The 27,831-nt window shown below is 50.7% G+C and overlaps 2 protein-coding genes across 2 annotated transcripts in view; both read right to left on the minus strand.

Moving 5' to 3' along the window:
• Positions 1 to 762: 762 nt before the first annotated feature.
• Positions 763 to 23,590, minus strand: LOC129394277 (polycystin-1-like). The gene is given in 16 exon segments (XM_055100205.2): positions 763 to 1,635; positions 2,986 to 3,021; positions 3,131 to 3,191; positions 7,241 to 7,385; positions 7,549 to 7,648; positions 11,254 to 11,382; positions 17,960 to 18,076; positions 19,736 to 19,862; positions 19,953 to 20,163; positions 20,258 to 20,401; positions 20,488 to 20,541; positions 20,544 to 20,657; positions 22,158 to 22,353; positions 22,478 to 22,730; positions 22,907 to 23,063; positions 23,359 to 23,590. Coding segments are annotated over 16 exon segments (2,874 nt in total). The 3' UTR covers positions 763 to 837.
• A 120-nt stretch (positions 23,591 to 23,710) lies between these two features.
• LOC129394275 (BOS complex subunit NOMO3-like) overlaps positions 23,711 to 27,831 on the minus strand; it is a 36,361-nt gene continuing 32,240 nt past the window's right edge. The window contains exons 15-17 of the mRNA XM_055100190.2: positions 27,373 to 27,509; positions 24,691 to 24,835; positions 23,711 to 23,979 (exon numbers count right to left, since the gene is read on the minus strand). Of these exons, the coding sequence (XP_054956165.1) occupies positions 23,711 to 23,979; positions 24,691 to 24,835; positions 27,373 to 27,509 (551 nt within the window). The remainder of the gene's footprint in view (positions 23,980 to 24,690; positions 24,836 to 27,372; positions 27,510 to 27,831) is intronic.

The following is a 27,831-nucleotide window of genomic DNA, read 5'->3' on the forward strand; positions in this document are numbered from 1 at the left end:
TGTGATCTTGGCTCACTACAACCTCTGCCTCCTGGGTTCAAGCGATTCTCATGCCTCAGCCTCCCAAGTGGCTGGGACTACAGGCATGCACCATCACGCCCAGCTAATTTTTGTATGTTTTTCAGTAGAGGTGGGGTTTCACCAAGTTGGCCGGGCTGGTCTCAAACTCCCCACCTCAAGTGCTCTGCCCGCCTTGGCCTCCCAAAGTGCTGGGATTACAGGCATGAGTCGTGGTGTCTGGCCCTAATGTGAGTGATCTTTAACAATGAGGACTTGAAAAAGAAAACCCTGAAGAAACCTAATTCTTTGATGTCTGGATGACAAGGAAGAAGATAGAAATGGCATCAGATAATAAACAGTGTAAATGTTTATCAGAAAGAGGCTGGTGGTCGGGACCAGTAGGAGGATCGCTTGAGTCCAGGAGTGCATCTCTACAAAAAAGTTAAAGGATTTTTTAACATTGGCCAGGTGTGGTGGCATGCATCTGTGATCCCAGCTACTTGGGAGGCTGAGGCAGGAGGATTGCTTGAAGCCCAGGAGGTTGAGGCTGCAGTGAGTTGTGATCGAGCCACTGTACTCCTGCCTGGGTGACAGAGCAAAACCCAGTCTCAAAAAAAATAATAATAATAATAATAATAATAATAATAATATTTTACATAACCAACCACTTCTAAAGATTAAAAAAAAAACCCCACAATTAATTAAGAACCTCAGGTCCCTCAGGCAATCATACCAGATACTGAAACAAAGCAATAACATAAGGACTGCAGTATTTATTTTATTTTTATATTATTTATTTATTCTTTGTTAGTTTGTTTTTGGAGTGTGGGTTTTGTTTTATTTTTTGATTTTTTTCTTTTTTTCGACCCACGGATTTATTCTTATTGCCCAGGCTTGAGTGCAATGGCGTGTTCTCAGCTTACTCAACCTCCGCCTCTTGGGTTTGGGTAATTGTGTCTCGGCCTCCCTCTGCCTCTTGGGCTTGGGCGATTGTTCCACCTCATCCGCCCTCCGCCTCTTGGGTTTTGGTGATTGTTCCACCTCATCCACCCTCCACCTCTTGGGTTTCGGTGGTTTTTCCGCCTCAGCCTCCTGAGTAGCTAAGGGAGGAGTCTTCAGATTATCATCCACTGAGGGTGGAAGAGGAGAGGGTGGAAGAGGAGCAAGGAGACACTCCTTCAGATTATCATCCACTGAGGGTGGAAGAGGAGAGGGTGGAAGAGGAGCAAGGAGACACTCCTTCAGATTATTATCCACTGAGGGTGGAAGAGGAGATGGTGGAAGAGGAGCAAGGAGACACTCCTTCAGATTATCATCCACTGAGGGTGGAAGAGGAGAGGGTGGAAGAGGGATAAGGAGACACCCGTTCAGATTATCATCCACTGAGGGTGGAAGAGGAGAGGGTGGAAGAGGAGCAAGAGGACACTCCTTGATATTATCATCCACTGAGGGTGGCAGGGGACGAAGGAGACATTCGGGAGGTGTCTTGAGGCTCAGGGAGTTATCCGTTATAGAACGTTGTTGAGTTGGAGGAGGTGGCTGGCGGCCCATCCTGTTTTTTAAAGTTTCAGCTGTGAGGTAGGGCCAGTAGGGCAATCCTGAAGAATGACGATGCTCCGCTGCCGCCATTCTGACCTGTAGGGCCGAAGAAGGGAATGTTTTCACACATATTCATTTGATGGACAAAATTACTGCCACCAACACGGTCTGCACCTTCTGTTGCTGGTGATAGATTTTTGCACCTTTCCATCCTCCAGGTTTCAAAATAGCAGTATCACTGTCATAATATCACCCTTCCACTGAGTACTGCTGACAGCTGGGGGGTAAAGAAAAGTCATTGGGACACACTGTTGTCTCCACATGCCACTGTGTCTGTCTGCAAATGTAGGCAGGCTGGGGTCCTGCCCCAGGGAAGACAGAGTCATAACAGAGTAATAAAGAAGCATGTTTGAGACACAGGAGTGTCTATGTCTATCCTCATTCCTCCCTCACAGCCATCACCAGAGCATGTTTCTTGCACCAGGTCAACAGACAGTAAGAGAGGCATGAAAAGCCCATTGTCCACACATGTTGCAGCTTCTTTTTGGAGAATGTTTTCCAGGCCTTTTATGTTCTGTCTCTGATTCTCAGAACTCTGCAAGGTCAGTGTGACCACCCTGCTCCAAATCTAAGAAAACAGAGGTTTCCAGAGGAAGGAGAAATTGTGCCCAGGGTCACACAGCTTGCAAGAGGCAGAGTGGAAGTTGATTCCAGCTCTGCCTGCAGGACCCTCTCATTTCCCCTCTGTTTCCCTTCTTGACAAAGGATCTTCTTCACTCTGGAGGTGCCACCCATGAGAACAAAGAGCTCTGGAGAGATGTGGATTCCTGAAGAGCTGCAGGGGAACTGGGAGAGGGTTTTCTGACAGAACAATCTTACCTCAAGAAGTCAGTTAGGCATGGCTGCAATATTTCTTTTCACTCCCAGGTAATACCAAATTGTAAGTGCACTAGGACATAAAGAATACTTTTGTCCATGGAAAAATGAGGTGGGAATTCTAAACAATGCAAGTTTTAAAACTGTGTTTCACTTCAAGTGTACAAGTCCCATCACGTGTAATCATAGGACTCGGCAGCTTTTGAAGGTACAGAGGCCACACAAGAACCAGCTTAGCTGAGCATCATTTAAGGCCTTCATTTGGAATTGTCCCTGTGGGTAATAAGTTACATTCACTCTTCACTAATTTACAGTCAGGGCCCATTTGCTATTACAAATATGGAACCTCTGACACTTTGAATATTAGATCAGGGGCCCCACTGGGTGGGGATGAAGGTGTTTTTGCACAACACGGTTACCAACAGGGATGGGACTGTGATGCTTGTAGGCAGCCTTTCTCTCTGCCATCTCCCTCTGCAGGGCTTGAGCACAGAGCTGTAGGGAGAAAAATGTATCCATGTCCTGACCTGGCAGACTATGTTCAAAAGCAAGGAAAACAAACAAACTTACCCGGTTGCAAAGAGGCTTTCTTGCAGAAGGGGGGATCTGAAAAAGCCAACACATGAGAAATTGAATGTTGAGAGAGTCTAAGAGCCGTGGCATCATCTGCATCAGCACTGAACTATCCTGCAACTGCGGGGAGGAAGCTCCTTACTTTGCATTTGTGGTAGTCCTCTGCCCGCCGCTGCAACTCTTGCGCACGTTGAAACATTTTCCTATGGATTACAATCACTTTCATCAGATAAAGCACCACTTTCACGATGATTTTAAATAATCTGCCATGTTTCTGTTATCCTCACAACTGTACCCTTACACAATCTATCTGTACCTAGAAAACGTATTTCAGATGGCTATAAGAGTACAGTCTGAGCCGGTCGCGGTGGCTGATGCCTGTAGTCCCAGCACTCTGGGAGGGCGAGGCAGATGGATCACGAGGTCAGGAGATTGAGACCATCCTGGCTAATACGGTGAAACCCCGTCTCTACTAAAAATACAAAAGATTAGCCGGGCGTGGTGGCAGGCACCTGTAATCCCAGCTACTCGGGAGGCTGAGGCAGGGGAATCACTTGAACCTGGGAGGCGGAGGTTGCAGTGAGCCAAGATCACGTCATTGCACTCCAGCCTGGGTGACACAGCGAGACTCCATCTCAGAAAAACAAAAACAAAAACAAAAAAACTGTACGGTCTGATCCAAACTGTTGCTATATTGATTCCTCCTCTTGCTTACTGCCTGCTGACTTCTGAGATGATAGTTTCCTTCCCCATTCTCAGTATATCCCTAATTCATCCTTCATTGAGCATCTTTTATCATAAAGCTGTATTCTCTTTGTATTAATATCCTTACCGTGTTTCACAGGGCAGAAACAGCTGGGCTTATAAACAGGCATAGTCCTTTTGAAGGATGTGGTTGATCCTACAACAACACACTTTCCTAAGGATGACAACAACTCACCCCACCCCTAGAATGGCTGGTATGAACCGAGTTTCCACACACAGTCTAGCTGGCAATGGGGTCAGGAGACATTTTGCTGCTTCACATCTTTTGGTCAGTGGTAAATATTAAGGTACTTTGTTTTCTGTTTTGTGAACTCTCTCTCTCTCTCTCGATATGTCTTCTGACCATTTGTTTCTATTTCTGCATTTACTGGGTCTAAACACTGTACAAAGGTTAAAAACAACACTCCAATGGGCGTTTCCCAAGAGGGTGGGGTTCAGTTTCTGAACTCACTTGTAGGTGTGTATTTCTTTCATATCCAATTTCCCATTTTCCTCTGCCTCTGATACCTGCCTCTCCTTTTCTGCATGCTCACATTCTTTCATGCTTAGTTTCCTCAGATTAGAAGGGAGAGAAATGCACACACATGATCCACCAGCCCGTGTGGGATTCCCTCTGCCCTTCTGGCATCTGAAGGCTGTGATTCAAAGATCCCCCCTGCAACCTTCCCACAAATGAACCAACTGATTCTCACAACCAAAGGGAGAATGGACACCTCCCATTGAGGGACAAAAAAAAGTCACACTCTGGCCTGCTGGCAAGTCACCTGTCATTTCCAGCTCATCTTCATACTTCCATAGTTAGTCCTATTCTTTAGTAAATATAAAGACTATTAAAAGCTTCTATGAGGTGCACTATGTGTGTCTCTGGGGTCAGTCTTGTGCTTGACACAGCGAAAGCTCATTTTAGTTCAGTGTGAAAAACCAGACCTCACCAATTCATCACAACTAACTCCATCGGAAGCAGAGCATTGCTCCTCATCTGACTCCTCCTGTGTGAGACCCAGAGGCTCATGCCGGAACTGAGACCATCAGCCATAGAGAGATCCTTCCAGAATATGGTGTCATTAACCCCGCAGTTCACTACTGCACTTTGCCATGATTCAGGACTGGAACTCTTGTCATCGACTTTAAAGATCCTGAAAAGGCAATCTGAATGCTGGGCGCATCTATTGAATTAGAAATGATCGGAATGGCTCCTAAGTCAGGGTGTTATGTCCTGAAAATAGGTGACAACTGCAAACCATCCACCCTGGTGTTGACTGACTTTAACAAGGTTCAGTTCACAGAGATTGAGGGCAGAAAAAGGAAACGGCCTAAAAAGGGTAAGTTTGCTGTGTTGCCCTCACACCACTTGATTCATGGTCCTGATCCTAAGGATCTCACCTTATACTTGGTTTTATAGGAAGGATGTGTAAAATTCCCAGAACGCTAGGAAACAGGGACGAAAACACTTCAAAGAGAAAGTTAATGAACTTGTTTCTGACCACAGGGTATCCTTCAGCACATGCTGTCTGGAGTGGCCTCCAACAAGGAGTGTGTGGTGAGGTGCTGAGAATGCAATGGGAGCAGGGTCCTGTCCCCACGCTAAAGAAGCTCACAGTTTAATGCAAATGAGAAGCCAGTGAGGACATCACTACTCCTGCTGTGCACTTGGGAACTAGAAACACAAAACCTGACTCTGGAGGGAAGCTAAGGAAGCATTCTACTCTTGAGTTGACATAAGTGCATCTGAAGCTTCTGATCTCCGATGAGAACAATGGGGGACACCAAACAGAATATAAAACCCATGATTGAATACATCAAATTGCTAACATGGCAGTAAACAGACACGAGGTGAAGACGGAGAAGAAGGAAACCCAGGACGAAAGTCAGCCTCGCATTTGGAACCCATTTCCCTGAGTTTCATTGCTGAATTCCAGAAGGAACTACTGAGATGCAAAGAAGCAGAGCAGCTTTTGCACACATGCGTGGGGTTAGATGGAAAACAAGTGGATTGAGCGTCTGCCAATGAAAGCGACCCATACTGAAGTCCACTGGCTCTGGTTGAGACCCAGAAGGGTCATGCAACAGAATAGAGGTGGACAGGAAATACCCTGGCCTTTGTAGGGACTGAGCCTGCACCGACGACCTCAATTGCAGCCTCTATGGAGGACCCCTGACCATCCCCCAGAAGTAGACTCCCATCTCTTCTGCAGCAAGATAACATGCTACTAGGCCTCAATTCATTGCTAACTATTTTTTAACAAGTATCTCACATTTAACAAAAAAGATCAGTCATATGGCAGCAAAATACAATGTAATACGACCAAAACATGAAAGACTGTGAAAATGAATCTGGAGGTGACCCAAGCATTGAATTCAACAATCCAGGCTGGGTGCGGTGGCTCACACTGGGAGGCTGAGGTAGGCAGATCACCTGAGGTCAGGAGTTCAAGACTAGCCTGGCCAACATGGTGAACCCCTGTCTCTACTAAAAATACAAAAATTGGGCTGGGCACGGTGGCTCACACCTGTAATCCCAGCACATTGGGAGGCCGAGGTGTGCGGATAATGATGTCAGGAGTTCTAGACCAGCTTGGCCAATATGGTGAAACACCGCCTCTACTAAAAATACAAAAATTATCCGGGCATGGTGTCCCAGCTACTCAAGAGGCTGAGGGATAAGAATCGTTTGAACCTGGGAGGCGGAGGTTGCAGTGAGCCAAGATCATGCCACTGCACTCTAGCCTGGGTGACAGAGTGAGACTCTGTCTCAAAAAAAAAAAAAAAAAAAAATTGGCCGAATGTGGCGGCACACACCTGTAATCCAAGCTACTCGGGAAGCTGAGGCAGAGTTGCTTCAAACTGGGAGGCAGAGGTTGCAGTGAGCCAAGATTGCACCATAGCACTCCAGCCTGGGCGACAGAGCGAGACTCTATCTCAAAATTAAAAAAAAAAAAAAAAAGGCTGGGTGTGGTGGCTCACGCCTCTAATCCCAGCACTTTGGGAGGCTGAGGCGGGTGGATTACCTGAGGTCAGAAGTTCGAGACCAGCCTGGACAACATGGTGAAACCCCATCTCTAGGAAAAATACAAAAATTAGCTGGGCGTGGTGGTGGGCACCAGTAATCCCAGCTACTTGGGAGGCTGAGGCAGGAGAATTGCTTGAACCCAAAAGGCAGTGAGCTGAGATTGTGCCATTGCACTACAGCCTGGGCAACAAGAGCAAAGCTCCATCTCAGGAAAAAAAAAAAAAAGAGAGAGAGAGAGAAAGGAAAACCAATGCCAGTACTAGCAACTCCTCTTCCCCCAAAAAAATTACAAACAAGAATGTAGGAAGGGAAAGGAATTATACATCTTAAACTAATGAAGCAGAAAGGACAAACTCAATTATGAACCCACTGAATTTGCCACAAATATTGTAGAAAATATTCTCAAGGACTTTACAGTTGTCTACTTTGATTGGCACATGGTTCATACAACAATATTTGTATCAAGGCACATCTTACTGTTCTTTGGTGGTCTTCCTCTTTCCATTGATTTTGTCATGACGGTTGACTTTTGTTGTCACCTTCATCTTATGGATTTTAGCTCGAACTTTGGTTTTCACCTGTCTCCATAAAGTAAAGATGGCTTCCAGGACAATTTTAATTCCTAGAAAGGAAGAAACTCTTTTCTTTGTGTGCATACAAATGGACCTCAGCCCTTGGTCAGAGTGAGGAGAGGAGAAGGTGAGAAACCTGAGGGCAAGAAGCTGTTCTTTCCCTTTCCAGGGCAAACTCATTTCCACACTATGGGGACTCCAACAGAGCCATACCTTCCTGTCTACGGTGGTTGGACCTCCTGGCTCTCTGCTGTACATCCGTGGATCCATCATGTCCATTTTGAGACGGGAAGAGAGTCTTCAGGAAAGACACCTAGGAAATAATAATATAAGAATGACGGCTGGGCACGGTGGCTCATGCGTATAATCCCAGTACTTTGGGAGGCCGAGGCAGGTGGATCACGGGGTCAGGAGTTCAAGACCAGCCTGGACAAGATGGTGAAACCCTGTCGCTACTAAAACTGCAAAAATTAGCCGGGCATGGCAGCGGGTGCCTGTAATCCGAGCTACTCGGGAGGCTGAGGCACAAAACCGTTTGAAGCTGGGAGGCGGAGGTTGCAGTGAGCCGAGATCACACCACTGCACTCCAGCCTGAGCGACAGAATGAGACTCTGTCACACACACACACACACAAGAATGACATGAGGCTGGCACGGTGGCTCACTCCTGTAATCCCAGCACTTTGGGAGGCCGAGGCAGGCGGATCACCTGAGGTCGGGAGTTTGAGACCAGCCTCACCAACATAGAGAAACGCTGTCTCTGCTAAAAATACAAAATTAGCCAGGCATGGTGGTGCATGCCTGTAATCCCAGCTAGTCGGGAGGCTGAGGCAGGAGAATCACTTGAACCCAGCAGGAAAAGGTTGTGGTGAGCTGAGATTGTGCCATCGCACTCCAACCTGGGCAACAAAATTGAAACTCTGTCTCAAAAAAAAAAAAAAAAATAGGCCAGGTGCGGTAGCTCACGCATGTAATCCCAGCACTTTCGGAGGCTGAGGCGGGTGAATCACAAGGTCAAGAGATGGAGACCATCCTGGGCAACATGGTGAAACCCCATCTCTACTAAAAATACAAAAATTAGCTGAGCATGGTGATGCACGCCAGTAGTCCCAGCTACTCGGGAGGCTGAGGCAGGAGAACTGCTTGAACCCAGGAGGCAGAGGTTGCAGTGAGCCAAGATCCCACCACTGCACTCCAGCCTGGTGACAGAGTGAGACTCCGTCTCAAAAAAAAAAAAAAAAAAAAAATGACATGAATATACTTCACACAACTGAACTGCACACTTCAACACGGTTGGATGGTAATTATCATCTTGTAAGTATTTTACCACAGGTTAACATGTTTCACAACCTGAAAAGGAAGTAATTACCTTCAGCTCTCTGAGTTCTAGAATTTGTAACATTTCACCACCTGCTCCTTCCTGATCTGCACTGGAGCATCTTCCTTCTGTCCCTGCTCTACTCAGAGTTCACTTTCCCTTCCCTCACATCAGCTTCGTTGAGGCTGGTTTGAACTTAACGCAAAACATTCTCACTAATGACTGAATTCCCACCAAGATTTCCATATTATCACAGTATGCTTTTAATCTTCAAAGATATTAAATATTTGTTCTCATCATAGCTAAAATGCAATGCAAATCCCATCTCAGATGTGGGTCAGATACCTATGAATCTCCTGAGGTAGTCATTGAAATGACTTTTTTCTTGAGACGGAGTGTCACTCAACCATGCTGAAGTGCAGTGGCGCTACCTTGGCGCACGGCAACCTCCACCTCCCAGATTCAAGCGATTCTTGTGCCTCGGCCTCCCAAGTAGCTGGGATTACAGGTGCCCGCTACCATGCCTGGCTAATTTTTGTCTTTTTAGTAGAGATGGGGTTTCACCATGTTGGCCCATCTGGTCTTGAACTCCTGACCTCAAGTGATCCACCTGCCTCAGCCTCCCAAAGTGCTGGGATTACAGGCATGAGCCACCACACCTGGCCTGAAATAATATCTTTCAAATTCTTTGTAGAATTTGTTTTTTCCTGATTTCTGCACATAGGATAAAAAAAAAAATCATGTACTAGGATTTCGAGAGAAGCAACGGGTAAACTAAAAAGATGAAAAGAGCAACCACGTCTATCCCACAGCTACTGCTAGATTTCATAGGAAAGGTAGCTGGCCCAGTTTGGAGCTAGGAGAAATGTCAAACACACGAAGAAATGAGAAGCAAAGAAATGCCATCACGCATGAATGCTTCATGGCACCCATGATGTCCCTGCTTAGGAGGTAATGGTATAGATGACTAGATGACAAGGACAAAGATGAGAGGTGCGAAGTTGTCCAAGTCCAATAGCTCAACTGAACTTTCCTAAATGGAATTGTTAAAAAGTGGTAAATTTAAAAACTTCCCCTGGCTCACGTGGTGGCTCACGCTTGTAATCCCAGCACTTTGGGAGGCTGAGGCGGGTGGATCATTTGAGGTCGTTTTGAGACTAGCCTGGCCAACATGGTAAAACCCCGACTCTACTAAAAATACAAAAATTAGCTGGGCATGGTGGTGGGCACCTGTAATCCCAGCTACTTGAGAGGCTGAGGCAGGGGAATCACTTGAAGCCAGGAGGTGGAGGTTGCAGTGAGCCGAGCTCACACCATTATACTCCAGCCTGGGCAACAGAGGGAGACTCGTCTTGGGGGTGAGAAAAGAAAAAAAAAAAAAAAAAAAAAAAAAGCTTCCTCCAATTTATACCGAAAATTCTCTGTTCAGGACTAAGTGGCATAGAGAATGTTAAATGTGCCTAGATATCTTCGTAACTCATATATTTTCTGTTTTCTACATATCTTGAAAGGCAGTGCCAAATGACGTGTAATTATCTAGGTGGTAAAACTGAAACATACTTCCTCTTCCCTTGAATATAAAAAAGCATTGTGGTATTAGTACTTTTATCTTGGATCATTGTTCAGAAGGAGGTTCAGCCCCCAGACGACCACATTTTTACTGTCATGAATGGCAAGACAAAATGTAGAGCTCAACTTACCCAAAGGAAAAAAGGCTCAAAAGACAAATTATGGCACAACTTAGCAGCCAAATTCTTACCAAGTACAGACTTTTGACATACTGATCTCTCTCCGGTTGCAAGTGGGAACATGCACTTTGAATGGTGTCATTCAAAATTACCCTGCCCAGACACACTTTTCATTGATTCTCTTGGAGGGCAGTTCTAAGAGATTCTCTGGGGCTTTCTCTGCATCATGAGACGCAGTGCAGTTCTGCCCTTCACCTTCCGGCAGTTTGTCACCTCGTCCCTATGACCTCAGAGGAACTTTGTCTCAGGCCAACTGTTTGTTCCTTGGGCTCTTTCATTTCCCCTAAAAATCATTTGCTGCTCCTCTAAATGGCCTACATCTCCATCTATCTCCCTCTCCCCTCAGAAGAGGGTGCTCTTTAAGCATCAACCATCCAGCCTTTCTAGCAGTCTCATTTTTCAGCTGGTTCCCATGTTTATGCCTGTTCTATGTTTTTCTTTTCCTGTTAAGCTGTCTGTTGTCAGCTCATTTCTGCAGGGAATCTTCAGAGAGGAGATTGGAAGCTTTCCTTCCACCCATACGATAGAACTATAAAGCAGAAGAGTTTAGGAAGACTTTCCTATTTCAGTGACGAAACCTCATACTCCATCTGTGACAAATAGCACAAAGGTTAAAAAAACTTATTTTTGACCAAAAGCTCTGTTGACATTCTATTAAACAAACACCGACCCATTTAATTTTCATAATGTAAATGGCAGGTATTTTCATAATTCTTATGCTAATAAATCATTTCCCTGATTTTTGGGGTAAAACCACATATTCATAATGAAGTCCAGAAACGTGAATTGTTTCATATAATTTATTCTTATTTGTGATTACAAGTATACCTCTACAGAAAGTTAGTATACTCACAGAAAGGTAACTTGTGCAGAGGGAGATGGCAAATTTATAACTTCTCAGAAACACAGTACTGATAAGTAACCAAAGACTTCCACCAAAGTCAGTCCCACGATGACGAAGGTCAGCCAGAGTATTGATAACCTGGAATAATAATAGTTGAAATAATGAAAAGGTCAATGACACTGACAATATTTCACTCAGAAAGAATCATCCTTAGAAACCGTCAACCTCCTCCAAAAGGTAACCACATCCCTCAGATATCACCGTGGGATTCCACTGCTACAAAAAAGAACAGAAGTTAGAAGTCTCATGTTTTTCAGACGGCTGGTAGTGTTTTTAGGCATTGCAAATGTGGGGTGTTGTCTTTCTTGGTATAAAGCAGGGATATCCAATCTTTTGACTTCCCTGCCTATATTAAAAGAAGCAAAGTTGTCTTGAGCCACACATAACATACACTAACACTAACAACAGCTGATGATCTAAAAAAAAACCTTTTTTTTTTTTTTTTTTGAGACAGAGTTCCGCACCACTCAGTCGCCCAGGCTGGAGTGCAGTGGTGCAATCTCGGCTCACTGCAACCTCCAGCTCCTGGGCTCAAGCCATTCTCCTCCCTCAGCCTCCCGAGCAGCTGAGATTACAGGTCTCTGCCACCATGCCCGACTAATTTTTGTATTTTTAGTAGAGATGAGGTTTCACCATGTTGGCCAGTCTGGCCTTGAACTCCCGACAGGCGATCTGCCTGCCTCGGCCTCCCAAAGTGCTGGGATTACAGGTGTGAGCCACCGTGCCCGGCCATTTTGTTTTTGTTTTTGTTTTTGAGATGGGGTCTCACTCTGTCACCCAGGCTGGAGTGCAGTGGTGTGCTCTCGGCTCACTGCAACCTCTGCCTCTCAGGTTCAAGTGATTCTCCTGCCTCAGCCTCCTGAGTAGCTGGGAGTACAGGTGCCTGACAGTGCACTCAGCAAATTTTTGTATTTTTTGTGGAGATGGGGTTTTGCCATGTTGGCCAGGGTGGTCTCGAACTCCTGACCTCAGGTAATCTGCCCGCCTCAGCCTCCCAAAGTGCTGGGATTACAGGCATGAGCCACTGTACCTGGCCAAAATCTCCTAACGTTTTAAGAAAGTTTACAAATTTGTGTTGAACTGCATTCAAAACTGTCCTGGGCCACATGCAGCCCGTCACTCATGGCTAAGACAAGCTAAGTATAAAGTAATTATCTTTTCTTTTTGTTTTGAGACAAAGTCTTGCTCTGTCACCCAGGCTAGATTGCAGTGGCATGATCTCAGCTCACTGCAACCTCCGCCTCCCAGGTTCAAGCGATTCTCCTGCCTCAGCTACTGAGTAACTGGGATTACAGGCGCCTGTCACCACGCTCGGCTAATTTTTGTATTTTTAGTAGAAACAGGGTTTCACCATCTTGGCCAGGCTGGTCTCCAACTCCTGACCTCATGATCCACCTGCCTCGGCCTCCCAAAGTGCTGGGAATACAGGTGTGAGCCACTGCACCTGGCCAGTAGTTATCTTTTCTTTAGTTATTTGCTTTTTAAATTGATGTATAACATTGGATGCATTTATTATATATCACATGGTAAAAGAATCCCTCTAAATAATACTTCTCTCTTGGATTATATGAATCTTTGTCATTTAAAGCTCAGCATAAGTAAAAAAAAAAAAAAAAAAAAAAAAAAAAATACAATGAAGAGATTACTTCATTCACAAATAAGAATCCAATTTTAGTGCTTAAAAATTAACAAGGTGGGCCGGGCGTGGTGGCTCACGCCTGCAATCCCAGCACTTTGGGAAGCCGAGGTGGGTGGACCGCGAGATCAGGAGATTGAGACCATCCTAGCTAACACGGTGAAACCCATCTCTACTAAAAGTACAAAAAATTAGCAGGGCATGGTGGCACGCGCCTATAGTTCCAGCTACTTGGGAGGCTGAGGCAGAAGAATCACTTGAACCCGGGAGGCAGAGGTTGCAGTGAGCCGAGATCGCACCACTGCACTTCAACCTGGGTGACAGAGCGAGACTCGGTCTCAAAAAAAAGAAAAAAAATTACCAAGGTGGAGATCATGAAAATGGCATGAATAGTGTGGGATTTCTCTAAGATTGTTGACATTAATTCCATTAGACTCTCATGTGAGTGAAGACGAAGACTTCCCCTGAGTAAGTTCAGACAGCTTGTGATAACATTTCTACATTGATTCCTCAGGATTTAACTATATATTCTTGAAAACATCTCAATTTTAAATGTTTCTTTCAAGATGGTGAATTAAACAGAGATAGCCCTTCAACAGGTTGAACTCAGCATATGCTGAGTCTGAAATGGAAATGATGGAGTTAGAGAACCATACAACAATGGTAACGATTTCAGAAACATGGTGTTGAGCAGAATAAAGCAGACACAAAAGAGTACCTATGGCATGGCATGCATCTGTATACGCGAAATTCCAGAATAAGCAAGCTAACCTATGATAAGAAAGAGACTGGCTGGGAAGAGTGAGCGTTCACTTTCTGGGGTGACATAATCGTGTAGATCTTGGCTGGGCACGGTGGTTCACGCCTGTAATCCCAACGCTTTGGGAGGCCGAGGCGGGTGGATCACCTGAGGTCGGGAGTTCAAAACCAGCCTGACCCACATGGAGAAACCCTATCTCTACTAAAAATACAAAATTAGCTGGGAGTGGTGGCACATATCTGTAATCCCAGCCACTCGGGAGGCTGAGGCAGGAGAATCGCTCAAACCTGGGAAGCAGAGGTTGCGGTGAGCTGTTATTGCCCCATTGCACTCCAGCCTGGGCAACAAGGAAGAAACTGTCTCAAAAAAATAAATAAATAAAATAATGTAGATCTTGAAAGGGGGTTGGTTTATGCTGGTGTATGTACTTTCCAAAGTTAGTAAACTTACACTTAAGGTTATATATTTTGGCCAGGTGCGGTGGTTCACGCCTGTAATCCCAGCACTGGGAGGCCGAGGCAGGCGGATCACGAGGTCAAGAGATGGAGAGTATCCTGGCGAACATGGTGAAACCCCGTCTCTACTAAAAATACAAAAATTAGCCAGGCGTTGTAATCTGAGCTACTCAGGAGGCTGAGGCAGGACAATTGCTCGAACCCCGGAAGCGGAGGTTGCAGTGAGCCGAGATCTTGCCACTGCACTCCAGCCTGGGCGACAGTGAGACTGTCTAAAAAAAAAAAAAAAAAAAAAGTCACCAAACCAGATGACACAAACCAAATGACATTTCACTTTGTTTTGGTCCGTTTTGTTTGTTAGAGACAAGAGTGCAGTGGGGCCATCTCGGCTCACTGCAACGGCCAGCTCCTGGGCCCAAGCGATCCTCCCACCTCAGCCTCTCCAGTAACTGGGATAACAGGTACGCACCACCAGGCCCGACTAATCTTTTTTGGAATTTTTTGTAGAGATGGGGTTTCGCTATGATGCCCTGGCTAGCCTTCAACTCCTGGACCCAAGTGATCTGCCCACCTCGGCCCCCTAAAGTGCTGGGATTACAGGCCTGAGCTGTGTCATTTCATGCCGCGTGACACAGCCCAGTAAAAAGGAAGAAACCCCGCGGGTCCAGCGTCTACTCACACAGGTGGACTGATGGCTGATAAATCCCAGCAGGAGCCAAAGGAGAAGCCGAAAGAGCAGCCACAGCACCCGTCCACTCACACAGGTGGACTGATGGCTGATAAATGCCAGCAGGAGCCAAAAGAGGAGCCAAAAGAGCAGCCACCGCACCCGCATGTCCTGGTCCTTTCAGGCGCCCTGAGGCGGCCAGGACAGAGGTGGAGGTGGCTTAGGGCAGGGGGGAGGGAAGGGGACGGGACCGGGGGCCGGATCTGCGTTGGGGAGGGGGAGGGGAGGGGAAGGGGAAGGGGAGGGGAAGGGGGGAAGTAAGGGAAGGGAAAGGAGGAGAAGGGGGCTGTTGGGCACCTGGAGGAGGTGGAGGAGGAGGAGAAGAAGAAAGGGTCTGGGAAAGGATCCGGTTCAAATTAAGTTCTCAAGCGCTGGTGGAAGGCTTAGCTACAGGTCACGGAGAAGATCAGGGAAGCAACAGGACATGCGGGGCAAGGGAGCGTGAGGCTTAGGAGCAATTAGAGGGAGACTAAGGTTCTGCTTTCCACCAAACCTTCTTCGGTCTGGGCCCTCCCTTAGCAACCCTGGGGCTTCATACTCCCTCTCCACCAATCCCTGATGACCCCGGTGGTGCCTCACAATGGACATTCCAAGTAGCGCCCGCATCATTCCAATGACCCCTCCCCCATCTCAGTCCCCCACGCTCCTCCCAAGGCCAGGTCCTCTCTGGAACCTTCACAAACCTGATTTCTGGCCCTCCCCAACCAGCTCCCTGTCCCTGCTTCTGGGCGCTCCTTCCTTCCTGAGCTCCCAGGGTTCCTCAAGGTCACTTTTGGTGACAAAACATAAAAAACAAATGATGGCAGGATGGCAGGAAGAACCTCATACCCAAGCAGAGTGCCAGGTTTTACAGCCTCCGCTCAGCCATTCATATCTTAAGCAACAAAACATCAGCAGGATGCGGAAGGTCCCGATAGTAAACCATCTCCATCACATCCATGTAGCCATCCGCCCATCAACCTGTATCTCAGGAACAAATGTACATACATTCATTTTAAGCATGCATGGTACATTTACAAAAATTAACCTGACTTATTTTGTTCCAGCAAATCTCAATATGTTTGAGAGCAATCAAATCACACAGCATGTTTCTGATCATATAACTGTGCTAGAAGTCAATGATTAAAAGCTAATTCAAAATTATTATTTGCTTGGAAATTCAAAGTGCCCTTATAAGACATAAACATAAGAAAGAATCCAAAATGAAACAAGATTGCCTTTCAACTCAATGATAAGATCATAACATGGCAATAAAATGTCTCCCTCTGGCCTGGGAATTCCTCTTTGTGCCACAAGGTTGTGTGATCTCAAATCACCCCTAACCCACCTAGACATTTTAACATCCGAAACCGAGTGATGATGTCCTTATCTATATCATCTTACTGCCTGTGTGTGTGAACTTTAAATTCTGAACCCAAATGAGGGGGAGAAAACCAAGTTGACTTTCATGATTGATCTCTCAGGGATGTCCAAGGAATCTGTGCATCTCAAGAAACAAAGTTCATCAGCTTCTCTCCTAAGGTATTTGCCCACAATACCCAGAGGGCTTGGCAGCATCATGTGTGATGGGTGGGGAGCTCCAAGCAGGTGGGCAGGACCCAGGGGCCTGGTGACCAGGACAGACCCCCACTGTCCATCACCTTTCCTGGCCCTGTCCTCGGCTAAACTTCCTACAGGCCTTCTGCCCGATCACACAGAGTGTGCCCAAACTCACTCAGGCCTCTGGCAGCTGAAAACCACTGCTTTAAATCCCTTTACCATTTACTATGACATAAGGTTATTGTTAACAGGAAATATTCTATTGATGCTACAAATGGAAAGCCAATGCCTTTACCATAAATAGAAAAACAACCCTAAGAAACAAGCAAAACAAAAACAAAACAGGGGCTGGGTGTGGTGGCTCACGCCTGTAATCCCAGCACTTTGGGAGGCCGAGGTGGGCGGATCACAAGGTCAGGAGTTGCAGACCAGCCTGGCCAATATGGTGAAACCCTGTCTCTAATAAAATACAAAAATTAGCCGGGTGTGGTGGTAGGCGCCTGTAGTCCCACCTACTTGGGAGGCTGAGGCAGGAGAATAGTTTGAACCCGGGAGGCAGAGTCTGCCGTGAGCCGAGATTGCACCACTGCACTCCAGCCTAGGCGACAGAGCGAGACTCTGTCTCAAAAACAGCAACAACTACAAACAAACAAAAAACAGGGTTAACAAAACTATGGAATTCAATTCTATTTATATGCTGCAGCCATGTTCCAGCCCTAGATTTGGCTGGGCATGGTGGCTCACGCCTGTAATCCCAGCACTTTGGGAGGCTGAGGCAGGCAGATCACGAGGGTAGGAGTTCGAGACCAGCCTGACCAACATGGTGAAACCCCGTCTCTACTAAAAATACAAAAATTAGCCAGGCATGGTGGCACACGCCTGTAATCCCAGCTACTCAGGAGGCTGAGGCAGGACAATCCCTTGAACCCGGGAGGCGGAGGCTGCAGTGAGCCGAGATCGTACCATTGCACTCCAGCCTGGGTGACAGAATGGAATGAGACTCTGTCTCAAAAAAAAAAAAAAAAAAAAGAAGCCCTAGATTTCGGTTGTGTTGGTTGTAAAAGGAGAGACCCAGTAAGTGGGGGTTGTGCCGCAGATTGCTACCCACAATGGACGGGTCACTGAGCAGGTCCGGCCAACTGGGTTCCCTCGCTGGAGGGCCAGCACACCAGACTGCAGGTGGCGCGGGGTCAGCAAGGTACCAGGGGATGTGTCACACACACACCCCACCCCCGTCCAGTCACGCACGGACACCCTGGGCTTCCGAGCAAACCTGCTCCCAGGTGGTGTGACCACATGGAGCCACAGACACCCAGCAAGGACATGCAGCCCTCACACCCCCGGCACCCCAGACACAGTGACCTGCACCAGGGCTCGAGGTTTCTCTAGGGAACCCACCTCTTAGAATCATCCAGAAACAAGTCACTCTTCATCTGTCCAGCAAAGGCCTGCTAAGAGGTGCACAGTGTCTTGAGTCCAAGCTGCGCCAAGGCGGCAGGACCCCCAGCCCAGCCCAGGACCCCCAGTAGAGCCCTCACCTCAGCGTGGAGGCCTGAGAACGTGAGGAAGGAGCTGTCCAGCATGGACGAGTCCAGGCAGCTTTCAATATCCAGCACCTGCTGCCCGGCAGGTGTGGGGCTCGGGCTCCCAGCCACCTGCAGGACGAGGGCAGTGGTCAGCGGGCGGCAGCTCAGACCTGCTCAGGACAGGGATGAGAAGCCACCTCCTCAGCAGACAGGGCAGAGCCCGGTGCCATCTGACAGAATGTTCTAGAATGCTGGATATATGGGACATCTGCACCGTCCGTGATGGCAGCCGCTCGCGACGTGTGCCACTGAACACTTGACAGCAGACTGGTGCAGCTAAGGAACAGAGTTTTAAATTTCATTTTTTTTTTTTTTTTAGATGGAGTCTCGCTCTGTCACCCAGGCTGGAGTGCACTGGCGCAATCTCAGCTCACTGCAACCTCCACCTCCTGCGTTCAGGCGATTGTCCTGGCTCAGCCTCCTGAGTAGCTGGGATTACAGGTGCCTGCCACGATGCCCAGCTAATTTTTTGTATTTTTAGTAGAGACGGGGTTTCACTGTGTTGGCCAGGCTGGTCTTGGAACTCCTGACCTCAAGTGATCTGCCCGCCTCGGCCTCCCAAAGTGCTGGGATTACAGGTGTGAGCCACCACGCCCGGCCATCGTTCCATTTTAATTAACTTAAATACGAGCAGCCACATGGGGCCTCTGGTTCCTGCCACGGACTCGGGAGCAACACCTCCTGGTCGCGGCTTATGCGCCTTCTCTGTGTGCTGCTGGGGTTAGTTTGCATGTAACCTCTTGAGGACCCCACATGTGTATTCCTAAGGGGTGCGGCCTACCGTTTCCGTATGAATGGGAAGAGTTCCCACCTGCTGTATTCTTGGAAAGAGGCTGTGAAGGATTGGTGTTAATTCGTCCTTAACTGCTTAGAAAAATTCTATCGTGAAGGCTCTGAGCCTGGGCTTTTCTTTGTGGGATTTTTTTTTTTTTGGAGACAGAGTCTTGCTCCGCTGCCCAGGATGGAGTGCAGTGGCGCAATCTCGGCTCACTGCAAGCTCCGCCTCCTGGGTTCATGCCATTCTCCTGCCTCAGCCTCTCGAGTAGCTGGGACTACAGGCACCCGCCACCATGCCCAGCTAAGTTTTTGTATTTGTAGTAGAGACGGGGTTTCATTGTGTTGGCCAGGCTGGTCTCGAACTCCTGACCTCAAGTGATCTGCCCGCCTCGGCCTCCCAAAGTGTTGGGATTACAGGCGTGAGCCACCGTGCCTGGCCCTTTTTAATGTTTTATATAGATGGGGTCTTGCTATGTTGCCCAGGCTGGTCTCAGACTCCTGGACTCAGATCCGCCCACCTCGGCCTCCTGAAGTGTTGGGATTACAGGCGTGAGCCACCACACCCGGCCCGGCCACTGGGAGGTTTCTAAGGGACCAACTCGGCCTCTTCACTTGCTATAGACGTACTGAGATTTTCTTCTGGAGTGCATTTCGGAAGCGTGCACAGCCGCGTGCTTGCTTCTTCTGAGTTATCTGGCGTGCTGCTGTGCAGTTGTCCGTGGCGTCTGCTTAGCAAAGTGCCCTCGTTCTTTCACGATTCTGGCTTCTGAGTCTTCTCTCTTTCTCCCTGGTCAGTCTAGCTAAGGCTGCTCAAGTGTGTTGACCCTTCCCGAGCAGCCTTTGGTGGACGCCTTTCCCTCTGGCTGCAGCACTGGAAAGTGGCGGCCCTGGGCATGGTGCCGAGGCCCAGGCTCCATTCCCAGTACTCCCGGGTCCCCAGCCCCAGCCCACCTTGCTCCGAGACATCCGGAAGAGAAAGAGGATGGCCAGGTAGACGGGATAGACAACCACGCTGGACACCAGGCCAACAGCGACTGTGTCGACGCTCAGCGGGCTCAGCCTGGACACACGCCCCGTGCTGTGTGGAGGAGAGGAGGCCACACAGGTGAGGCTGAGGGGCAGGAAGGGCTGGGCAGGAAGAGGCTGTCCCGACCCCTACGGCACCCACCTGTAGGCAGAGTCACCAACAGCCCCGTACCACACGGCGTTGGCGCCCAGGAAGAGGCAGATGAGGAGAACGCAGCAGGTGGCCCTCTGGATGCGAGTGAAACAGCTACGAGGCAGCCGGTCCCATATGGAGAGCCAGATGTGCTTGTCAAAGAAGCCGCGCTGCAGCTCAGCCACCAGCAGGCGCCGGAAGCGCAACAGGGCTGCGTCGCCTAGAAGGCAGGGAGGGCCGCACTGCAGGAGGCCACGGGGCAGGACCACCCTGCCCAACCTCCCACGGAGTGGGAACATGGAACGAGGCCTTACTCGCGGCCAGCAACTCCTTCTCCACCAGGCCCCCGTTGGCCTCCGTCTCCACCGAAAGCCAGTCATTGACCAGGAAGAAGGGGCTGCGTGCCGTCTGCAGGTCCCTGACGATGATGTGCTGCAGGAACCAGGCAGGGCTGAGCCCTGCAGAGGCGTGGGAGGGAGGTCAGGCTCGCAGGGCACCCCAATGCGGGGGCAGAGGGGCAGAGCTTGGCAGGGTCCGCACAGACCTTTGTTGTCGTGCCACACTCGGATCTTCCACACGCTACCCAGGCTGTGCGGGTGGCGATCCGGAAGATGTCCAGGCTGTTGCGGTGGAAGGCTCTGTCGCCGTCCAGGTGCCAGTGGCTGCTCCGGCTGTCCACCCCATACAGCATGATGCCCACGTGGGCCGTGGTACCTGGAGGGCAAGAGGGAGGGGTGGGAGGCTCGGTCTGCTGCCCAACACGTGTGGCATCCCAGGCAAGTCATCTCAGCTTTGGCCTCCGCGCACTCAAGGAGCCACACAGGCAGTCCCGGCTTTGCACGGCTCTGCCATACACGAGGAGCTGCGGTTACTGCAATTTGTCCAATAAACAGCAGGACCTCAAGGACATGATTAAGTTACATGGAAAGAACTGTAACTTGTGACATGCAAACATGGCTGCACACGCCTCAGTCCACACCACAACCAGTGACCCGCACTGCACACCTGTCCACGCCTCAGTCAAGCCACAACCGGTGACCCGCACCACACACCCGTCCCTCAGTTCATGCACAGACTGCAAAGCGTGAAGCTGTGTCACCTCCTCTCCCAGTGACAGACCCAGGTGACAGTATTTTTTCTCTTTTTTTTTTTTTTTGAGATGGAGTCTTGCTGTGTCACCCAGGCTGGAGTGCAGTGGCGCAATCTCAGCTCACTGCAAGCTCCGCCTCCTGGGTTCACGCCATTCTCCTACCTCAGTCTCCCGAGGAGCTGGGACTACAGGCGCCTGCCACCACGCCGGGCTAATTTTTTTGTATTTTTTAGTAGAGACAGGGTTTCACCGTTAGCCAGGATGGTCTCGATCTCCTGACCCCGTGATTTGCCTGCCTCGGCCTCCCAAAGTGCTCGGATTACAGGTGTGAGCCACCGCGCCTAGCCGACAGTTTTTAAAAGTAGGTAATCAAAAGAAAGAACTGGGAAATGAAGATGAAAGCAGCACGGAAATAAAAAATGGGAACACGGCCAGGTGTGGTGGCTCACACCTGTCATCCCAGCACTCTGGCAGGCCGAGGCAGGCGGATCACCTGAGGTCAGGAGTTCGCCTGGCCGACATGGTGAAAAATTAACTGGGTGTGGTGGCGTGCACCTGTACTCCCAGCTACTCAGGAGAATCGCTTAAGGGGAATGGCTTAAACCCAGGAGCTGGAAGTTGCTGTGAGCCAAGATCACGCCATTGCACTCCAGCCTGGGCAACAGAGCGAGACTCCGTCTCCAAAAAAAGAAAAATGAAAACAAAAAGGGAATGCCAGAAGGGCAATTCCAATGAAAGGAAAATGGAGGTATTGAAGAAACAGCCACGGGGAGGGTGCTGGCGCCTCCGTCTGAGAGACGAGCTATGCAGTCAGGATTGCGGGTGGATGCACGGTCTCCCACAGTGGTAGCGATGCTCACGTCACTTGTGGGGCCACGCTACTGTGCAGAACGTGGGCTGCCCACCCTGACTGACTGGCACCTACTTCCAGCTGGGAGCTGTCCTAGTCCTCAGGGACAGTGAGTGCTCACGAGGTCATTCCCAGGATGAACACACGAGCCCTTCACACAGCACTGCAAAAACTGCCTTGTTCTGACGCCTGCAACGAGACTCACTCCCAGAGGGTGCAACCAGCACAGCCGGTGAGAGCAGGGGAGGCCCTGCCACCCCGCTGCGCCCCTCACCTGAGCCCCGGCCCCAGCCTGTCTTGACGAGGATCTCGTACTTGAAGCGGCCCCGCTGCCCACAGAAGGGGATGGCGCGGCCCCGGCTGGCATCCAACTGGTCCAGCTTGTGCAGGATGGCGGCCATGACCATGTAGGTCACCAGGCACACAGCACATGTCAGCATGACGATGTAGTTTACATCCGCTGTCGGCTCCTGTGAGGACACAGCCGCCAGGCCCAGGAGGTCACGTGCAAGCTGTGCCTTCTCAGGATAGAGCCGAGCCCACCCAGGCCCTCCTCAACTCTGCAGAGGCTCCCAGGAGCACAGGGTCACTCACAGGAAAGACAAAGCGGACATGGCTTGGGGGCACGAAGAGGCTGGCGCCGAAGGCGGTGAGGTGGCAGGTGAGGCAGACGGCCTGGCGGGGCGAGGTCTCCTCCAGGGGCAGCAGCCCCTCTGTCCGCCACACCATGTCCTCCTCGCTGAAGTACTGGCACAGGGACGTGTACAGGCCCACGGACACCTCCAGCGCCGACCAGCGGAAGTGGCTGGAGAGGTTCAGATGGTAACTCCCTGCTGGGTCTCTGCTCCTGGGCAGGGAAGGGGCAGTGGATGTGAGCCCAGGCTCCGCCAGGTTGGATGTCAGAGTCCCCCCATACCCGGTCCAGTCCCCTCGCTGCCTGCCGTCCCCATAGGGCCAGTAACCCGGGCAATGCTGACCCATGATGCCCTGCCCTGCCCTGCCAGGCCAGCCCGCAGAGCTCACCCCGGGGAAATGAAGAAGGTGTAGGGCCGGTGGTCGGCACCCTGGAGTGACTCTGGGCGGATCCTCCTGCTAGCCGAGCAGTTGTGCTCATTGGGCCGGGGCTCCGAGTGCAAACAGACTGCCAGGTAGGGCTCGGATTCCTCAGACAGGTAGCGGCCTGGGGCAGAACGCGCATGTCACACGCCTGCCGGGAAGCTCAACCACCCGGGGGACACCCACGATGGCCCTCCTGAGCCCACCCTCTGCCACGGGCCTGAAAGGCCATAGGAGCCTCTGCACCAGAGCTGGCACCTGCTTCTCCGTGGCCCCCAGCTCCTCTCCGGCCAGGCCCCCAGCAGCCCATGAAACAGAAAGCAAATTTCACCAGAGACACCCATGGAAGCCCTACGAGAAAGGCCTTCCCCCCAAGAACAAGGCCAGGGGGCCGCGTGTGCCCCACCCACTGCACGCACCGTCCAGCAGCGTATAGTTGAGCTGCAGATGCAGCACGGCCGCAGGGTTGCTGCTGTCCAGGGTGACCACAGCACCGACGGAGGCCTGGGGCTGGACCACAACGGAGTTGGCGGAGCTGCGGTGGCCCCGGGCAGCCCAGTCTGAGTTGTTGGGCACCTTCACGGTGATGGCATGCTCTGAGGCCAGCCGCTCGATGGGGATCTGGGCGCCGGCCCATGTCTGGAACGCCATCGAGGCCACCTTGGTGGAGACGGTGTAGTTGCTGATATAGCCAAAGGGAAAGGGATTGGAGTCCACCAGAAAGATGAGCTGCACCACGTCACTGAGGTTGGCCAGGGCCCTGCTGAAAGCCTAGGGGATGGAGAAGTGGCAGCCAGGCCCTGGGGCGCCGCCATAGCACAGCAGGCTCTGCGGGTCCGATCGCTTGCCCTGGGCCACGATCTCCTCACCCGCCAGCGTCAGGTGCTCCTCATTGAGCACGCGGGAGCGCGTGAGGATGCGCATGAGGGCAGAGGTCAGGTTGTAGGCCTGGGACGCCACCATCCGCGATGGTGACTCGGCTCCCAGCTCTGAGGGCTGTGGTGCCCGCACGTCTGAGCTGGCCAGGTGGATGAGGTCTCCTGCAGACAGGCGTGAGGTCAGTGCAGAGACAGGGAGGCAGAGGGAGGGTGGGGGCAGGCAAAAAGGGGGAGCCGGAGGGTGGGGGCTGAGAGAAAGGGGGAACCTGAGGGGGCAGAGAGCGAGGCGCAGGCAGAAGGAAGGGGGAAGCTGGAGAGAGAGTGGTGGAGGGGGAGGGGGAAGGGGATGGGGATGAGGATGAAGATGAGGGGGATGATGGGGAGAGGGAGGAAAAAGGAAGGAAAAGGGTAGAGAAAAGAGAAAGGGGAGAAGAAGAGGAGCAGGAGGAAAGGGAGGGGAAGGGGGATAAGGGAGGGGAAGGGGAATAAGGGAGGGGAAGGAGAATAAGGGGGATAAGAAAGATGAGGGGAATGGACAAAAGGACGGGGAGGATGGGGGGGAAATGGAGAAAAGGGGAGAGAGATGGAGAAAAGGGATGGTAATAGGGAAGGGGGAGGGGGAGGAGAATGGGAATTGGAGGGGGATAAGGATGGGAATTGGGGGAGGGGGATAAGGATGGGAATTGGAGCGGGATGAGGATGGGAATTGGGGGAGGGGGATGAGGATGGGAATTGGGGGGAGGGAAGGGGGACGAAGATGGGATGGGGCAAAGGCGAGGCGGTTGTGGGGAGGAGGGAGGCAGACGAAAGGGCGGCATGGGGCGGACGGGCCACGTGGGGCGGACGGGTGGCGTGGGGCACAGGCCGCGGCACCTGTGATGTTGAGGATGCTGTCTCCGATGGCGGTGGGCGTCACGGTGCCCGCGGTGGTCTCTGCCTGCAGGATGCGCATCATGGCCTCCAGCTTGTGCAGCGTCTGCTTCAGGCATGAGCGGCATACGAGCTCCCTGCTGGGCCCCTGTGTGGAGCCAGCAGTGTCCAGTCCCGCTCCTGGCCCCACTCCTTGCACATGCCCTCCTCTCTACACAGGTCCTCACCTGGCTCACACCCCCAGCCCTGCAGCTGGAGAGCCCACTTGACTGGACCCCCACAGCCTCCTCACTAAGCATTTTCTGTGGCTCTGCATGACCCAGGGCCTCCACCTGGGGACCACGTGATGCAGCGCACCGACCACACAAGGCACCTCTTCACATGAGAGAGGAGGAGGGGAGAGAGGAAAGGGGAGTGGAGAAAAGGGGGGAGAGGAGAGGGGAGAGAAGGGGGAGAGGAGAGGGAAGGGGGAGAGAAGGAGGAGAGGGAAGGGGGAGAGGAGAGGGGAGGGGAGAGAAGGGGGGAGAGGGGAGGGGAGAGAAGGGGGAAAGGAGAGGGGAGGGGAGAGAACAGGGAGAGGGGAGGGGAGAGAACGGGGAGAGGAGAGGGGAGGGGAGAGAAGGGGGAGAGGAGAGGGAAGGGGAGAGAAGGGGGAGAGGGAAGGGGGAGAGGAGAAGGCAGGGGAGAGAAGGGGGGAGAGGAGAGGGGAGGGGAGAGAAGGGGGAGAGGAGAGGGGAGGGGAAAGAACGGGGAGAGGAGAGGGGAGGGGAGAGAAGGGGGAGAGGAGAGGGGAGGGGAGAGAAGGGGGAGAGGAGAGGGGAGGGGAGAGAAGGGGGAGAGGAGAGAAGGGGGAGGGGGAGGGGAGAGGGAAGGGGAGAAAAGGGGGGAGAGGGGAGGGGAGAGAAGGGGGAGAGAAGGGGAGAGGGGAGGGGAGAGAAGGGGGGAGAGAAGGGGGAGAGGGGAGGGGAGATGGGAGGGGAGAGAAGGCAGAGAGAAGGGGGAGAGAGGGGAGGGGAGAGAAGGGGGGAGGGGAGAGAAGGGGGGAGAGGGGAGGGGAGAGAAGGGGGAGAAAGGAGAGGGAAGAGGAGGGGAAGAGGGGAAGGAGGGGAGGGGAAGAGGGGAAACGGGAGGGATGAGGAGGGGAGGGGAATAGGAAAGGGGAAGAGGGGAGGGAAGAGGAGGAGAGGAGGAGAGGGGAAGAGGGGAGGGAAGAGGAGGGGAAGGGAAGAGGAGGGGAGGGGAAGAGGAGGGGAGGGGAAGAGGAGAGGGAGAAGTGTTTCTGGAGAAGACACAGCACTCCAGGCAGAGGGGAGAGTATGTGCAAAGGCCCCGAGGAGGGAGTGAACTTGGTGTGGGACGGCAGAGGACCACTGTGGCTGGGGCCCGGCGAGTGAGGGGACAGTGGGAGGAGATAAAGAAGGGGTTAAGTGTCAAAAAAAAAAAAAAAAAAGGATCTTATTACAAGAGAGCTGGAAATCCACTCCACTGCTGGAAGGGAAAGGTTTCCTAAATATCTATCACTTATTATGAACCGGATATTAATCGATCTCCTATAACAAATCGACCTGTCGAGTTTTTGTAATTAAGCAGTTAGGGGAGTAAGCTGGCACATGAAACACCAGTTCCAATTCTTCTAGTTTCTCTACAGAGAAACTAAGACCTGACGATGACATCTGCCGCCGCTCGACATCAAAACATTATAGAAATTCACGAAGGGATCTACAGAGGTGCTCCTGAAACCCATTTCACACTGCCTTTCAGGCCACAGAGACCACAGTCAACAAGAAGCTAAGATCCTGTTTACAGCTTCTTCCCCTGCGCTGGAACAAATACACCAGAGAAGGTGGGGCACAATGGCTCACACCTGTAATCCTAGCACTCTGCTAGGCCAACACGGGTGGATCCCCTGAGGTCAGGAGTTTTAAGACCAGTCTGGCCAACATGGTGGAACTCTGTCTCTAACAAAAATACAAAAAAAAAAAAAAAAAAAAAATTAGTTGGGCATGGTGGCACGCACCTCTAGTCCCAGCTACTCGGGAGGCTGAGGCAGGAGAATCGCTTGAACCCGGGAGGCGGAGGTTTCAGTGAGCCGAGATTGCGCCACTGCACTCCAGCCTGGGCAACAGAGCAAGACTCCATCTCAAAAAAAAAAAAAAAAAAAAAAATATATATATATATATATATATGTATATATATATGTGTGTGTATATATATATATATATATATATCAGAGAAACTCACTTGGCAGTACAGAGTGGTGTACACCAAGGACACTTTGATACCTAAGAGGGTTCACTTAAGCCCTGCCATAACCCTGAGAAGTAGGTATTAAGATCTCAATTTTCGGTGAAAACTGAGGCTGAGAAGCAGCAAATGAATTTACCCAAAGCTATTATTCCTAATAATATAAAGCCAGTGTGCTCTGCACTGTACCAAAGGCCACCCGAATCACCAGTCAGATTTAGCGTACGGCCAGGACAAGGAAACCTCCTAAATACAGGGGTCCTTCCACTGAGAGAGTATAAATGCTTCCTGATTATGCGTTGCATAACAGGTGGGCGAGTGGAGAGGCAGAAAAGGAAATCTGACTTGCCTACGTTTACAATATGCCTGGGATGTTAGTCTTTCTTGACATCCACAAGGCGAGCATTTTTCCAAATAAGAGACTCCATAAGCCGTACATACCAGAGTGATGGCGTGAGACAGGGAACATCTCAGCATGTAGCCCGTCTGCCTGAACTCAACTGCAGACACGTCATCCTCCAGCACTTCCACCTCCAGGCTCTTGTTCTTCCAGCACCAATCCTCATGCATGATGCTTACTGCAAAAGCAAACACCAAAAACGGACACGTGGGCGTGGAGCACACCACCTCCCTGCACGCCACCAGAAACAATGATCATGAATTAACTAATTTTAAAAAGCAGGTGTGTATGTAGACATAAAGATAGAAATATACACATACATATATTTATAACTAGCAGTATTTGGAATAAATTACTGCTAAAGAAAACCTGGAGTCGAGCGTGGTGGCTCACGCCTATAATCCCAGCACTCTGGGAGGCCGAGGCAGTTGGATGGCTTGAAGCCAGGAGTTCAAGACCAGTCTGACCAACATAGCAAAACCCCATCTCTACTAAAAATA

This window comes from Pan paniscus, chromosome 18, assembly GCF_029289425.2.
Source record: "Pan paniscus chromosome 18, NHGRI_mPanPan1-v2.0_pri, whole genome shotgun sequence".
NCBI classification, from domain to species: Eukaryota; Metazoa; Chordata; class Mammalia; order Primates; family Hominidae; genus Pan; species Pan paniscus.